This window comes from Anopheles arabiensis, chromosome 3 (assembly GCF_016920715.1).
Source record: "Anopheles arabiensis isolate DONGOLA chromosome 3, AaraD3, whole genome shotgun sequence".
Taxonomy (NCBI): domain Eukaryota; kingdom Metazoa; phylum Arthropoda; class Insecta; order Diptera; family Culicidae; genus Anopheles; species Anopheles arabiensis.
In genome coordinates, this window is record NC_053518.1 from 16994179 (window position 1) to 17009087 (window position 14909).

The following is a 14909-nucleotide window of genomic DNA, read 5'->3' on the forward strand; positions in this document are numbered from 1 at the left end:
TTTTCCGACACATCTCACTTTCACCAGTAGTTTAAACTTAAGGCTAATATACACAAGAACATCATATTGCTGATTTGTCTTTTATACAGTTGTATCAAAATTGCAACCACATTAGTTTAGTACGTCCATCCGATAAATTCTCTGATATATTAGATCAAACGTACATATTCAGATTATTGTAATCACAAAGAACAAATGTGGATGTACAGGCTGAATTTAAAATAATTTGAGGTCATGTTCTAAATGACGGCACAGAGATATGAATTAACAAACGAAATGCATACCCCTGCTTGTATCGTATAAATAATTCTTATCACTGTTACAACATCTCAGCACATAGTACTCTTCCTAGCATATCATTGCTTTGTTCTGTATCCTTTCACTACCAGTAAAATGTACCTTTACCTTCACATTCACTGCGGTACAACAAAGGAATAGTGAAACTTCTTATCCCCCACCCTTGCGCATTTGAAATGGATGCATTTGCACCGCTGCGTAGTGAATCGGCTACGATTGCAAATACCTTCATATCCTGCTCATACTGCACACGAAAGTACTCCATCGCTTGCTGTTAAGGGCAATTGCACCGAATCGACTACCCGAATTCTGCCAGAACATTGATAAACTTTCCGAGCAAAGGTAGTGGCTTTTTTTGTTGGCAACTTTACAGCTTACACATCCATCTGAAGTCTGACTTTGGAAACGCATACACAACACACAGTGCAACATTTCACTCGAACCGATACCGACGATTTGCCATTGTGATTGAATCGAACTGTTGCGCTTACAATCGAACACTGGCGTATGCACTGTGCGCACCTGTGAATGAAGCACAGCAAAACTTTACCAACACGTGTATGTGTGTGTGTGTGCGTTTAGTCCAATGCAAGTGAATGCAATTGCCCGAGCATTGTGGGGCCAGTGGTGTAAGGTTCTTTGTAAGCTTAAGAACACATGTGTCTAGCAAACACGTGACAGGTTCCGGCTGGATAAAGGGGTGCAGGTGGACCTCCAATTTTATTTTGCACTTTACATTGCCTAGAGGATATTGAGCTATCGTTATTGTTTCGTAAAGAATAAAATTTAACTACTAAAATGTTTAAAAATATAGCAAAATAAAGGGAAAACCCAATTATTTCAAATAAGCTTTACTTTGAATCCGTTTGTACATTCCAAGAACTTGAATGCCCTTATAAACATGTCGGGCTTATTTGCTCCCACTGTGCAGTGACCAGGTCAAGACCGTAGCCTATTGGCTTCGTGATCGATAAAGTTAACCTTCTCACGGTCACTTCGCAACCTGGCCATAGGCATGCCAGAGGTATATTTCTCCGCATACACACACACACACACGTCAACATCGATTTGCCTTTCGCGTCCATCGAACCTTGGCATCGTAATACCCTTAAGTAGCGGCTTTTATGCGACGAGATTGTTCAAAAGATAGTAAATATATTGAGGCTTAAGGTGAGGATAAAAAATCGCCCCCACATCCCCCCATCGACAATGGCCTTTTGAAAGATGCTCGACAGTGCACTGCGTCCCACTGTCAGCTGTACCGGGAGAGCATTTGCATAAGTAAACCTATTAAACCGAGCTTAAATAACGTCCCACTCACACACACACATATAAATGCGCACCCCTCTCGATCCCATTAGATCGTTTCGCCTGCTGCCATCCGAACAAAGATGCCCGGAACACAAACATTCATCTTACCGGACAGACAATGTCGACGCAGGTCGCACGGAGGTAGGCAAGTGTACATTGTAGCATGCACATTAAAAACCGAACGGTTTCGTTGTCACCGTGTGGGGGTGGATTGGGGGTGATGTGGGTGTATGTGTGTGTGTGTGCGCTTCGCTCCGGGCGGCAGGTTCCATTTCCTTCCAATATCCTGACGGATGGTGGGGCTCTATTGAATTTCCACGAGTGGCCACGATTCATGATTATGGTCCGTTGAAGCCGCTGCATACCAGCGCCATACGGTAAAGGGTAATAAATTTGCTCCCCTAGCCGGTGGAGCGTCTAGGCGCGTGCTGTGCTTTTAGCTCTCGCTCAGCATGGCCCCAACGGACTTTGGCTTGCGGTTGGCCAAAGCTGTCGTCTTTGGGTACGATGCAGAGCGTTGCCACTGTGTTTGGCTGTGTATGTGTGTGGGTGTATTTATGTGCGTGTGAGATGTGGGAATGCAACTCAGCCACTCGGCGTAATCTGAGGCGTGCTGCACACTCTCTATGTGTAATAAATGCAGGCAGAGATCGCTTTTCAACGCAGCTTTAAAAATCGTGCAAGATATGTAGGAGGAAGATTTCTGCAAAAGATTCACCAGCCTCTGGCATAACCTTTCAAATAATATTTAAAGAACTGCAGCAAATGTTACCGGCACTGAAGAAGAGGCTGGATGGGAATCGTTTTCATTTGTGCTGGAAGACAGATGTAACAAAGCAGAAGACATTGTAGCGGGAGGTGCATTCGGCGCTTATGATTTATTGTAGCGGTGCCAGATTTCTCCTACTTTGGGGTAGCATTTAATGGATGTTTTAAATTTATTTGTATGATTTTTTGTTATTTTATTCTTATGTTATTTTTTATTATAAAAATAGCATAACCCATAACATTAAACTAACGAACTGGTTTTTACTGTTTGTAAATCTGATTTACTACTCCTTGTTAGGATATTTGCACAAATGTCATTAATTATATATTATTATATATTGTTTTAACAGCTCTGTGATTTAAAAAATGGTAAAAACATCTGTTATTACTTTTCATGCAAACAGCAATTTATAAAAACAATCCTTTCTTTTAGTAAAATTTATAAAAATTTCAGTCATGTCAACATGTTATGTATTGGAGAGATAAAAATATCCACAATGTTATTTCATTTCGCAATAGTAAACAGTATCATAACAATGTGAACAGTACACCTTTTTATTCGAATAAGGTTGTCTCTTTACTTTTTTTTTCACAGTTGGTAAAATTATATCGAATTTTGGGGAAAACAAAGAAGGTATGAACACCCCCAGCTCTACATGGACAAAACTGTAAAGAACCACTTGCCTGGCGCTGGCCTAGGCAAGACTATTAAGTGGTTTAAGTGGTAAACTATTTATAATCCTTAAAAACTGCTTGTAAAAGGTGGATGAGCGGCAATATTTGAATTTATAAAAAATTAATAAACTGCTTGATTCGTTGAGATGGTGAAAAAATATTCAAAAAAATTTGACGTTGCTTAGTCTGGTACAGGCTAGGCTCAAGATAATAGTCAAGTCAAAGATCCTGTTGTTTGGTTTGTAATAAACGTAGAAATGGAAAGTATTCATTTTTTATTGCATTAATATATTATTGAGTAAATATATTGTTAGAAAAGTGAAAATTTGTAACGAAAACTGAATAAAATAAAAATATATGATTTCCTTACAAAAACAACGTCTAGCTTTTTTTATACTGGTTGAAAGGACAGCATTTCTTGATTTACTACTTCTTGTTAGTAAAAAGATGTATTTATAACAGCATTGAGGACATTGATCTTCAGAAAAGATAATTTCACAGATCATCTTCATAAATTGAATAAACGCACTTATTAGATTGGTTACGAACAATTACGCCCAAGTAGCTTCATGCACACAGGCACTCCAAGTAGATGAATCTGGCCACCTTGGAAGGTTCCCAAGCCCCAACAGCCACTCAGCAAAAATCCGCTCCGTGAATGCATTTGCACCGTGCGCTCGCAAATTGCTACATTGTTTTATGCGTTTCGTATCGCATGCAGTAAATAATATAGCTGATTGTCTCTTTGTGATTGATTCGAAATCTTGCTCCGGATAGCACACAAAGAAAGCTCCCGCAAAACCCCGTCAGCAGTATCAGTGGCCAGTAGCCGGTGGCAATTTTTTTATCACACCGTCGTAAATTTTACAACCATAAACCCATTCTCAGGCAACCGTTTGCTACAAACGACACGACTTTCGTTTATGCTGACGGATTAACGGAGGGCACATTATTATGGCTTCGCCTGCGCTTAACGGACAGGCGCTCGGTGTCCAACGCCTGTCCGCCACCGGGCAGCGGTTCCGGAAGGCTAGAAAAGTAATTCATTAGGCATGGAACGATGTCTTTGCGCCGTCCGCCACGGGGCATGTGTTGTAGTGTATCGTTGCGAAAAGTTACGAGTCAGTAGAAGATTGTGCAGGCATTAAACTAAGCTTATCTTAATCGGCTTTTGGACCGGCCAGGGCCAGTTCCGGGGAAATATGGTTAGCATCTGACATCGATGAATAACGGTTGCGGGGGTTAAAAAGGAGAAAAAATACTCCTTTGCCCATAGCAGCTAGTTCGTAAATTGGCTGAAGACAAATGAATATTGGCATACGTTATAACTGTGTTGCAAAGAAACCACAGCATCTTAATGTGTTGGATTTTGTTAGAAGAACAATATTTACGTTTGCCTGCACGTCTGCGTGTGTGGGGTAATATGAAAATAGTTTTTCAACTTCATTTCTCACGAAGATATGGAAAAGAAGCTCAGTTCAGCAATCTTCACATCTACATAAAACAAACCGGAAAAAGTTGCTGAAGCAAATCCTTTCCGTATGCATAGCCCAGCACAATTGGGCCAATAAAAGCTGACAGCATATTATGCTGCCACGCTCTCTACTGCTTGCTCCTCTTTGCTCTCTTTGCAGCTCGTTTCTATTCAAATGAATTTAAATAGCTGTCAACAGTAAAGCAGACCAGCAGGCGAACGGAGCAGTAGCAAAATGGCATAAGAAATGTGGCTTCATTTTTCTACCACCGACTCCAATGCCGGACCGAAGCGAAAGGGTTTCCCCTTAACCGCGCGATAAGCGCAAACCGCACTTCACAACCGTCTATCCACTATGGCTTCAGCTCGTATTTACATCCATAAATCGTTACCAATGCTGCTGCACGTTTCCGTTGGGCAGGGGGTTTTGTTTCAAGGCATGGGTACAGGGTGAACCGCTGTGATCGTTGCTTTAAGATAAACATTATAACGCTGCCAATAAACTCCCCGCTGTGACTAATCGAGCCCGATGATGGAGGCGCCCAGTACTTCACGCGATGCAAGACGCTGTACGGTACGGTTATTCCTTTAATGTATGCACAACAAGCCATCGAGGAAAGGGTACCCTTTAAAATCAGAAACTGCTTTCCCGCGACACTGGAGGAGTCGTGCAAATATACACATAAGCCTTTCCTGTGCAGCAGTGCTACAAACGATAGTGGAACTGGAACGCTGTGGTGTAGTCGACCCACAGGTGGCATGGATAATGGAGCAACGGAATGGTGTTGAGTCACGAACGTCGACCCGTGGTGGTGCTGACGAGGTACATTAGTGACAGGGAAGCACACAATAGTGCGCTATTGTGGTTGCGAAAGGGAATTTCAGGGTGAATATCTTATTTAAGCGAGGCAGGAAACGTTACCTTGTATGCATCATTTTACAGTCGGTGTCTATTTGCGTAAACGTAAAATTATGAGTTAGTTTTAAACACATTGTATTAAAACAATTGGTTATTCGATATTCTAAAACGAAATTCTCAAATTACTACTCAACGTTCAAATTAAAGCAAAATGACGCAAACAAAGCATTTTGTTTTAATTTTTTTATTATCCATCTTCTCTTATCTGCATCGGCCTGAGCTCCACTGTATGGAAACTCTCGCACTATGATCCGATAAGCATGCCAACAATCCCATCAACACATTTGTTCACACGACCAAAGGCTGTTTGCGTGCCGCTGCTGCTTCATTTTTCAACGCCACAACCAAAGTGCAACCGGAAACCGATACCGCCACCACTAATGCGAAATGATTGACGTGGCATACCGCGACCTCCACCTCCCTTTCCCAATTGCCACGATTGCAGCGCTGGGCATGATGGCGTGAAAAATGTAAATTTAATTATTCCTGTAAATGATTCAATCATTTATGCTGCTGCTTCGCTTGTCAGCCTCTCTTTCGTCGTTCTTGTGCACTACTTGGCACACAGGCCGTTCATTTGAGGTGCGTTAAACCAGCGTGGGTATGTGTGTGTGTGTGTGCGTATTGGTGCCACACATGAGTGTTAAAGCGGGAAAACGAACGGCAACAACTCGCTTGCAGGCACAGTGAACTTATCGAACATGCACCACCGGATGCGTCGATGGTGTGCATACGAATGGTGTTGATGGATCAGCGCCATCAACCCGTTGATTGGGTCATTTGGATCAAGGATAAAATGGAAAACCCGAATGAAGCAGGGTCAGTTTTTGTGTTCGCATCGATTGAATGGCAATACATCATTCATTCGAAAGCGATCTGAAAGGTTCCAGGGTGAAAAATAAAAACACAAGCCGGGAACGAATTTTCCATCATGCATCCGGCTGGCAGTGGCCGTTCCGATTTTGCCGTCTCATTAAATCGTGCTCGTGTAAAAGTTTTTACTCTCTCAGCTTCGTCTCGTCGTTGAACATACACAAACACACAAACACACCTCTGGCATTTACTTCTCTCCCACTGACAGTGTGTGTCCAAAGATGGTAGGAAAAAGTGCGATTGAACGTAATGATAAATTGATTCGTAATTAATTTTCTCAGCTTCTCGCTCCATCGTCTCCGGTGGAGGCTACGGTATTGTTGGATGGTGCAGAGCGGGCTTTCTTTGCAGCACGGAGGTAGCCAAGAACAAGCAGAACGGCTAGCAAAGTGTGCAATTTTTCTCAGCCCCACCGCTCGATGGCGATTGAACGTTGCTTAATGTTTTGGAACAGTTTGAAATGAGTTGAGAAATATTAATCGACACCGGGCAGTGATACAGACAGTGACGTGAAAGGCGTGCAAGGGTAAATTGATGTGGTTTATGTTATAGCTGTCGCACCGCTTTATCTCTTGCCGTTATAGGTTCAATTGAGGGAACGATAACATTCGTTCTAATGAGAAACTTATAACAGTTGGCTTTAAGTTTAACTTTAATTAATTTAAAACACTCGATTTTGCTAAAACTAAACAACAGTTTCTCAAAGAAAGAAGGTTGATTTTCATACACAAACCAACATGAAGCTAAAATGCTTTTATCTTTCTAACTGCATAACTTGAACTGCTTTTGTATCGTGTTCTTTTTTGTTCTTTCCCAGCGATAAATTCGCATTCCTTTCGCATTTTATTGATATTAACCCCCCAAGAAAGGTATTCATCCCGTTGCGAGAAAGGCAAACCCTTCTGGTCAAGTAGAACATAAATATTTGCTTTGTAATCTTTCTGGGAAGGGTCCGTTGGGTGTGAAAACAGTTCGAACCCAACTTTTCAATCTAAGAACATCTGTGCTTATTGAGCGATTTTTCAATGTATTGGAATGAAATTTCTGGCGATTGAGACCGTTTCTTAAAGTTGTGTTGATATTTGACTCAATAGGAAAGAAATAAAGAGAAAAAATGTAGTTTTTGGAAGAAAGAATAAAACAAAAATTTATCCCCTGTATAGAATTTTCTAAGCTTACCGATTACGTTGGCTATTAATTTCACACGCAATGTTGCTGTGAGCTTCAATTGAGTGAAATTCGACAAAATGAAACAGTTAACCCCCAAAACAATTTCACCACATCGTATCAACGCAATGAAACAGCGTGAAAAATCCCCAAACACTAATTGGATGCTTAAACCAATCACGTCTGGAAAGGGCAAATTGATTGGCATGGTTACGGCTGGCGCACTCGAGAGCGATCAGGTACGCGCCACACGGGATCAGTGGCAGGAAAATACGCAGCATGTAAATAATTTTCCTCGCTGTCCTCACTGCATCTCCTCCCAGAAACCGCGATTATCTCAATCGAAATTGGACTGAAAATGGTTGCCGAATGCGGGGAATGGGTTTTAAATTTACGACGTATGTTTCGAAATTGAGTAAACAAACGCACTGAGTGTGCGGGTGCCGAAAGAGCAATCTAATCTCATCGAATCGATCGGTAATTGACCTTTGTGGTCGAATTGGCGGTTCGATGGCCGATACTGTGCATGGTAACCGTTTGCCTTGGCCACCCCATTTTGGAAGGTGCTAGCATCTCATTAGAATTTATTGATCAACACGGTCGAGAAATGTTTGCCATGGCGCTGAAGTGCTCACGTCACGCGCGGGATTCGTCTTGGGCTGTATTACATCATGCACCAGGTGGGAGGGGTCAAAAGGGTAAGAAATTACATTGCATTTCAGCTAATTCGATTACCGGATACTATGCTGTTCGGTGCAGTGGTTCACATAATTGATGGTTGGTGGTTTCGACTTAAACTTTGGACCGTTAATTATGGTCTCTGGTTATGATGAGTTTGAATGGGCCACTCGTCGTGGATAATGTTCGGGTTTACTATGATTAAGGTTGGGAATTCCATTACCTTCGGGAAGATGAGTACTGGGGACGGTTTATATTGTAAAAAGTAATTTAGATCAAATGTATTCCACTGCTTGTGTCTAAAGCGGTTTTAAGTAAAACAATAACATCAAACAGAATAAATATGAAGCTCTTGTTGAATGTCAGTCACGATCAATGCACTTCAGCCGTGTGATATTTAAAAAATGGTATTTTACGTCTGTTTTTAAGCTGACCCAGCATCAACTAGCATTTACAAGTTGTGTCTGGTGTAAGTGGTTTGATGAAAATGGACCTTTTTTCAGTGTCATGAGGCTAAACTGCTCAGAAGCTCTTGCAGCTTATAGAATAATTTCACAAAATTCTCCGCTCTCTAAATTGCCAGTGCCTTTTATATCCTTTTTTTCTGGTATAAATCCATTTTCCACCTGATTAATTTTTAATTATTTCATTTGTTATCTGTACAATTTATTTCAATAGCACAATTAATCCTTGGGCACAATTAATTAGGTTTTGCCTCATCCACAGTTGGTGGAGCATTTGGATCCGTTTTGTTTTTTTTTTGTTTTAATTGGTTAGTACCTTATTTATACTTATTTTGAAGGAAGTTTAACTTATTATTCGTTACCACCATTTATGATGGCTAAAAATGTGATCGAACTGTTTCAAGTCATACAATTTAAAAAGCTTTAAAAATGACCAACCAGCAGTATAAAAAATAACATTCTTCTAAATTCTTCATAAACAATACTGTCAAAGTGACGGTAAATTAAGTGCTTTTTAGCTCTCTGCCCCGTGAACCACAATGCCATGCAATTAAAACGTTTATGCCAAGCGTATGCCCTTTTCGGTTGCATTGTTTGCCATAATCGAGTGAAAATGTTTCTCACCTTTTCAAAAGCCGGCTCGAAAATGTGATTGCTTCACTGCCCCACAGTGGCAGCAAAACCCGTCGTTAGCAAAGATTGATGAGTTTTCATCAAGTGTGCTAACTAACCTTTTTTCCGCAAACGAAGAATGGTAAACTCCGCCCATCGGTCGGGCACGGATACGACCCTTCAGCAGCATCGGTTAAAACCATAGGCCGGGCCCCGAAGCAGGTAGCTTATTGTAGGCGAAACAAATTTCTCCAGCCTCCCCCAGGGGTATGTCAAGGACATTACTGAACAAGGGCGAACGTAATGCAACACACACACACACCAAAAAAACAAACGAAAAGGATGATAGAAATTGTCAGCTCAAAGGTATGGCGCTGGACCTAGCCGTGTCAGGTGAGACTGGGCTTTGCTCCGTTGTTTTACTCGTTGGGTTTTGGGTGTGTGTGTGTGTGTGTGTGTGTGTGCACTTGTCTCAACCGAACAGTAACTGACTGGAACATGATTGATTAGATCTAAATTTGAACTTTTGCGTGGTCGGCCCCCGCAAGTGTACCTGTCTGACCTGTCTCGTGCCGCCTTCAATACGGCTGGGCGCTGGCGTATTGTTTTCCAATCGACAAGATTGGCTGACGAGCAGCCACTCGAGGGGCAGGGAAACATTTCCTGGCCCGTGGGTTGTTCGGTAACGGGACAAGAGCTGCCCATCCGGGGCCTGATTAGGCACGACATGACTTTGCACGGGAATGGGAATGCGGACGGAATGCCACGGAGGGATGAAACTAAACAACAATTGATCACTGTCAGGAAGATTGAATTTGAGGGCTAGTTTTAAGCCCGTAGTACGTGCCCAGTCACGTCACCAGTAACTATAATGTCTGTCCTTTCAATCAGCTGGTGGTGATTTATTTGATCATATCGCGGCAGCGCGTCAATATTGACCAAACATTCTTTGGTTTACTTTTCATCAGAATATTTGTGTGCAGTGGAAGTTCCGTTTTAAAATCTGCTAGAATGGATTCAAAACGAAACGTGCGCAAGTGTAGTATATAGCTGACGTAATGATTTCAACCATCTCATGGATCAGTGACTTTTAATTTACTTCCACTTCCACTTTTTGATATCGTAATCCCTTTGCGAATGGCTTATTGCACGGTTCAATTAAACACGATCTCTTGCATGATACCGCGTTAATGGGTTAATTCCTATGGCAATATTTTCTCTGCAACCGTCAACTGGAAATTAAAGCTCATAATCACCTGATATGGTACAGCGTATGTGTGATATTTCATCTCGCAGACTCCTATTAGCGTCACATTCAATGAAGCGATAAATAAGTTTCTTTATCTTTTTCCCACATATTGAACTCAATTTATCAGCAGATGGGAAAGTATAATTTACATCCATTGGAATGTGGTGGAAAATGTGAAACTACTACCACATGAAATTAGTATCAGCAATACACAAACCAAAAATGGAGTTAACTGTAACATCAAACTGTGCATGGTACTGTCACCGATATGGCTGATGCTGAAAGTGCCCTAACTACTGGTGGTTGTGGTTTAGAGTTTTTTTAGTTTTTCACTCTCCCGTTCACTCGTTCTCGATGGCTATAGCGATGCGATAAAGTAAAAAACAATAAAAAGCTGTCCAATTTAAAAAGCGATGGCAAAGCACAAGTAAAACCAAACACCACCGAAGCAGAAGTTACAGGACGGTCATAGCACAATATTGACACCTACCGCATACTGCATGGAAGCAGAGGGTTATGGTTTTTTGGCTTCCACCTTTTCCTACATGCCCATACATAGTCTGCAAGATATAGACATTGCTTTCGTTGCCCACTTTCTGGAAGGAGCAAAAGAGCAGCTGTCCTGTCGGCGGATGGACAGGTTATTTCGGGTTTGGCCGCAAGGTGAAAGCTGGTGCTGCTGCTGCAGTGGTTGATAAATCGATCGATCGGGACAGGGGAAAAGCATTGAACTGCAGCAGTACGGGGGCAAGCAGGTAACATGTTTTGACACTTCCGGGGATGGGTGGAAAGGAATGTCATGATTTAAGGACGATCGATTGTTAAGGAAAGAGAAAGTCAAGCGAGCAGAAGGGTAGGTGGAATGGAAGGAACAGTTTGGTTACGAGGGTTCCAATTCCCAGAAAGGAAACGGATGGAATGGTACGAACGATGTTTTATCGGAATCGGAAATCGAAACAGTTTTCGTTCGTATAAGGCAGGTAAATAGAGAGTTTAAACATTCGAAACAGCACTGAGATCGGGAAGTTAAAGAGCATTATATATTACACATTGTACGCTGCTTTTATTTGGAAATGAAATGTAATAGAACGTTCCATTAAAAAAGCCACACAATAAGCATCAATTCAGCATAAATCTCTAAACAATAGACAACATCACTGCTGGCTAAAGAAAGACCAAACCTTAATCCTTTGCACCTCGAAGGGAAAGCGCACCGACGAAGCCATAGCGCCCGGCGGTTAAATATTTACCGTTTATTATGCCGTATCGCCACTACATTTACTCGGAAAACAATAGCAACGACTTCATTACACTATTTTAACCAATGAGCAGGGTGGAATGGTCTCCCTGCCCGAGGTTTGACAAAGCAAAAGAAGTTGAGCTTTTGTTGAGCTGAATTGCTTCCCGGCAACAATGGAGGCGCCTGGTAGCGCTTTCGTGTGGTGCACATTTTAGCATAATTTTAAGAAAATGCTTCTTTTTAATTGTAAAATAAACCATTTCAGTGCGGTTAAGGGTAAGTTTGGGTAGAAATTATCTTTTAAATACAGAGTTTTACCTACCGCTTAACCACACTCAAATAAATGATAGAAAAGAAACAGACAGACAGATAAGGGGAGAACGCTCGTTGTGGGCGTGCATTTATGCCGAAGGCTAGCAGCATTACAACTGCTTCCATGCCATAGCTAGACAGCTAGGCAGCGTTTGTATGCAATGAATGCCTTTGGCTGCATCTGATTTACTCTGGATGTTGGGTGGATTTTTGTTTTTGTTTTTTTTCGCTGAATTTTTAATGCAACCCCAGTTGTCTATTGAAAAAGCCTGGGAAACCCCACGAACGATTCATACAGGGACAAGCATATTTTCCCATTCATATCCACCCAGCGGCAGTGGCTGGTATTTTATGATAATCGTAATGCCTGTGGCTTTCAGTTTAGTCGTCCACTGTACCCCATGGCCCGTGGTTGCTCGGCTCGTTCTGTTCGGTGGGATTTTATCAAAATAAATTCACCCTTATATTTTATACCCGATCCGGAGAGTGGAAATCTTCCTTATATTCTGTCCGCCGTCATGCTGGTGCGTTGTGACAAACGCTTTAAAGCAGATTGGATTAAAGCCACTGCAGCTGGGTGGGAGAATGTGCCCGGGCTAGCACATCATCTAGCCCGATGCTGGTGCTCTAATCTGGGCGTTCTAGGTCCGCCTTCCTGGACGGCGGCTTTCAGGACCGATAGCACACACACAATATGAGGAAAATCATCATCACCCAGCAAGGAAGAAGCAGTGAAATGAAAAATGAAATTTAAATAGCATACACATTTTCAAAGCACAGCACAGAATGCAGGGAGCGGAAGTGCGCGTGATGGCTGTGCACGATTATCATTATTGAAATATTCATGAATGGGGTCGGATGAAGGTTGAAGAGTGCCGCACATCGTTCCGCACTAAAGAAATAGTTACACAATCGAGCCGAGCCATCATAAAGTGGCTGCAAAATTTTTGACACTACAGGAAGGAAGGAAAGAAAGCATTGCAGGAAAAGATGGAGGAGAGAAAAGTTCATCAATCCGAAACCGTCACGATCGGGGTGGGCTCTGGGTTGGTTTTGATTAAGGAAACTATCAGCACCATAATCATCATTACGCGTCCGCATCGCTCGTTTAGTGTAGCGTGGCAACGATTTTGTTTTTCTTTTTTCTTTCTTGTGATGCGATGTGATGTTGTGCCAACATCGTCGACAAGAGCAAGCTTCCTTATTGTGAAGTAGATTGCAGTCAATCGGTAGGAAAAATCAAGTTGCTTCATTTTGCACAACTCAGAAAACAGAAGTTAATTTTGCTACCCCCTTTGGTAAGTTTTACTGAACTGGTCGTACCGGTTTGCTTTTTATTGTACTTACACGAGAGAGAGAGAGAGAGAGAGAAAGAATAAACCGTTTATCCCACAACGGGAGCAAAAAGCGAGGCATTCTCTACTTTAAAATGGAATGAAAGTTGAGCTTTGCTCCATCAGCGGCTGAGGAAATGACGGAGAGATACCTGCATTACCATGCCGACAGCAGCATATTTAGTTGTCCGGAGTGTACGCACGCCAACTCCAACTCATCGCTTTCACCCACCTGCAACCTGCAGCGCGATGATGTACCCATTATAACGTAATGCGAGCACATTGTTTTACCATCGTTCAGTAGCATCGGTATGTGATTTTGTTTTCCCATCGCACTTGTTTTGAGTTTTGTCGTAAAGTTTTTTTGTTTTTTACTTTCAGAATTTATGATTGCAATAGTGCAACGTGAAAACTCCCTTTCCCCTCGGTACGAAACTCAAACTTTTTTCCTTGAAAAGATTCCAGCTCGTTTGCTCGTTTTTTTTCCTTGCCGTTCGCATACTCAGCCGCAAAGTTTTCCGCTTTATTGCGAGAGAGGTTGGTGGAAAACGGTTTTTTTTTGCATTCGTTGTTTGTTGCTATCCCGTTGCTCTTGAAACTGGGCTCAGCGATGGGACAAACTTGCAACAAAGTTTGAGCCTTGGCTCAGCTCAGAGATAGTGAATCGTGCGGCTCAGTGAAACTTCCTTATAAAATACAGGCCAATGGGACCCGTACACAAACACACACCCACCAACACAGTTCCTTGCTGAGCTGTTTGTTTGCACGTTTCTGCTGGAGATGAAGTTTATTTTCTTTTCAATTTCGAACTGTCCACTTTCTCAGTTGCATTGCGAAGGTATGTCAACATGGGCCAACAGTTGAAGATGTCCAACGTGGACAGTTTTCAAGTGGTGTTTGCGGGTAGCCAAGTTCTTTAGCGCTACTTTGGCGCTGGCAATTTTGTTTTGCCAATAGTTTGCTGCTGGAATGTAAACTTTCACTGGAGTTTAATTTTTAACCCTACGAGAGTTTGTGCGGCCCACATTGAAGCGTTACTTGTGTTGGTGTTTACGATTGTCAATTGCATTTCATTTTAAATTAACTGTAGTTTACTGCTGTGAGTTTATCGTTCATCTTACATTTTGATGTGCAAGTGCAATGTTTTAAATGAGTTCAATAGAATAAATCATTTCATCCTTCAATAAATTGACTGCAGCGATAGTGAGGCAAATCAATGGAACGTGAAGTTGTCCTTAATGAAGTTTTAAACTCAAACATTTAGCAATGTAATCAAAGAGTGCACGAAGGATTAAATGAGGATTAAATGATTACATTCAATTGTATGCCGATAGTATTCAATGGTGAGTATTGAAGCGTTATAGCTTTTAGCACAGAAATGTTGCGTGCTTATGTTGTGTACACGATAGCTTCAGACATTAATTGACCTTGATTTTTTTTTTAAATTGAAAAAGATGACAACATGTTGGTCTTAATGAAATCGTTTCATTTTAATCGTTTTTAAATTTCTAATACTGGGACCCTTCACGATTCTAG

General features: G+C 41.8%; 1 protein-coding gene across 2 annotated transcripts in view; it reads right to left on the reverse strand.

The window, feature by feature from the left end:
• Window positions 1-14909, reverse strand: part of LOC120900382 (inactive dipeptidyl peptidase 10) — a 110872-nt gene that overhangs the window by 58914 nt on the left and 37049 nt on the right. The window contains exon 1 of one of the 2 annotated variants that reach the window (XM_040307286.1): window positions 524-782. The exons of the other annotated variant lie outside the window; for it this stretch is intronic. Coding sequence (XP_040163220.1) covers window positions 524-562 — 39 coding nt within the window. The 5' untranslated portion in view covers window positions 563-782. Of the gene's footprint in view, window positions 1-523; window positions 783-14909 lie in introns of those variants that run through there. 2 annotated transcript variants of the gene reach the window in all.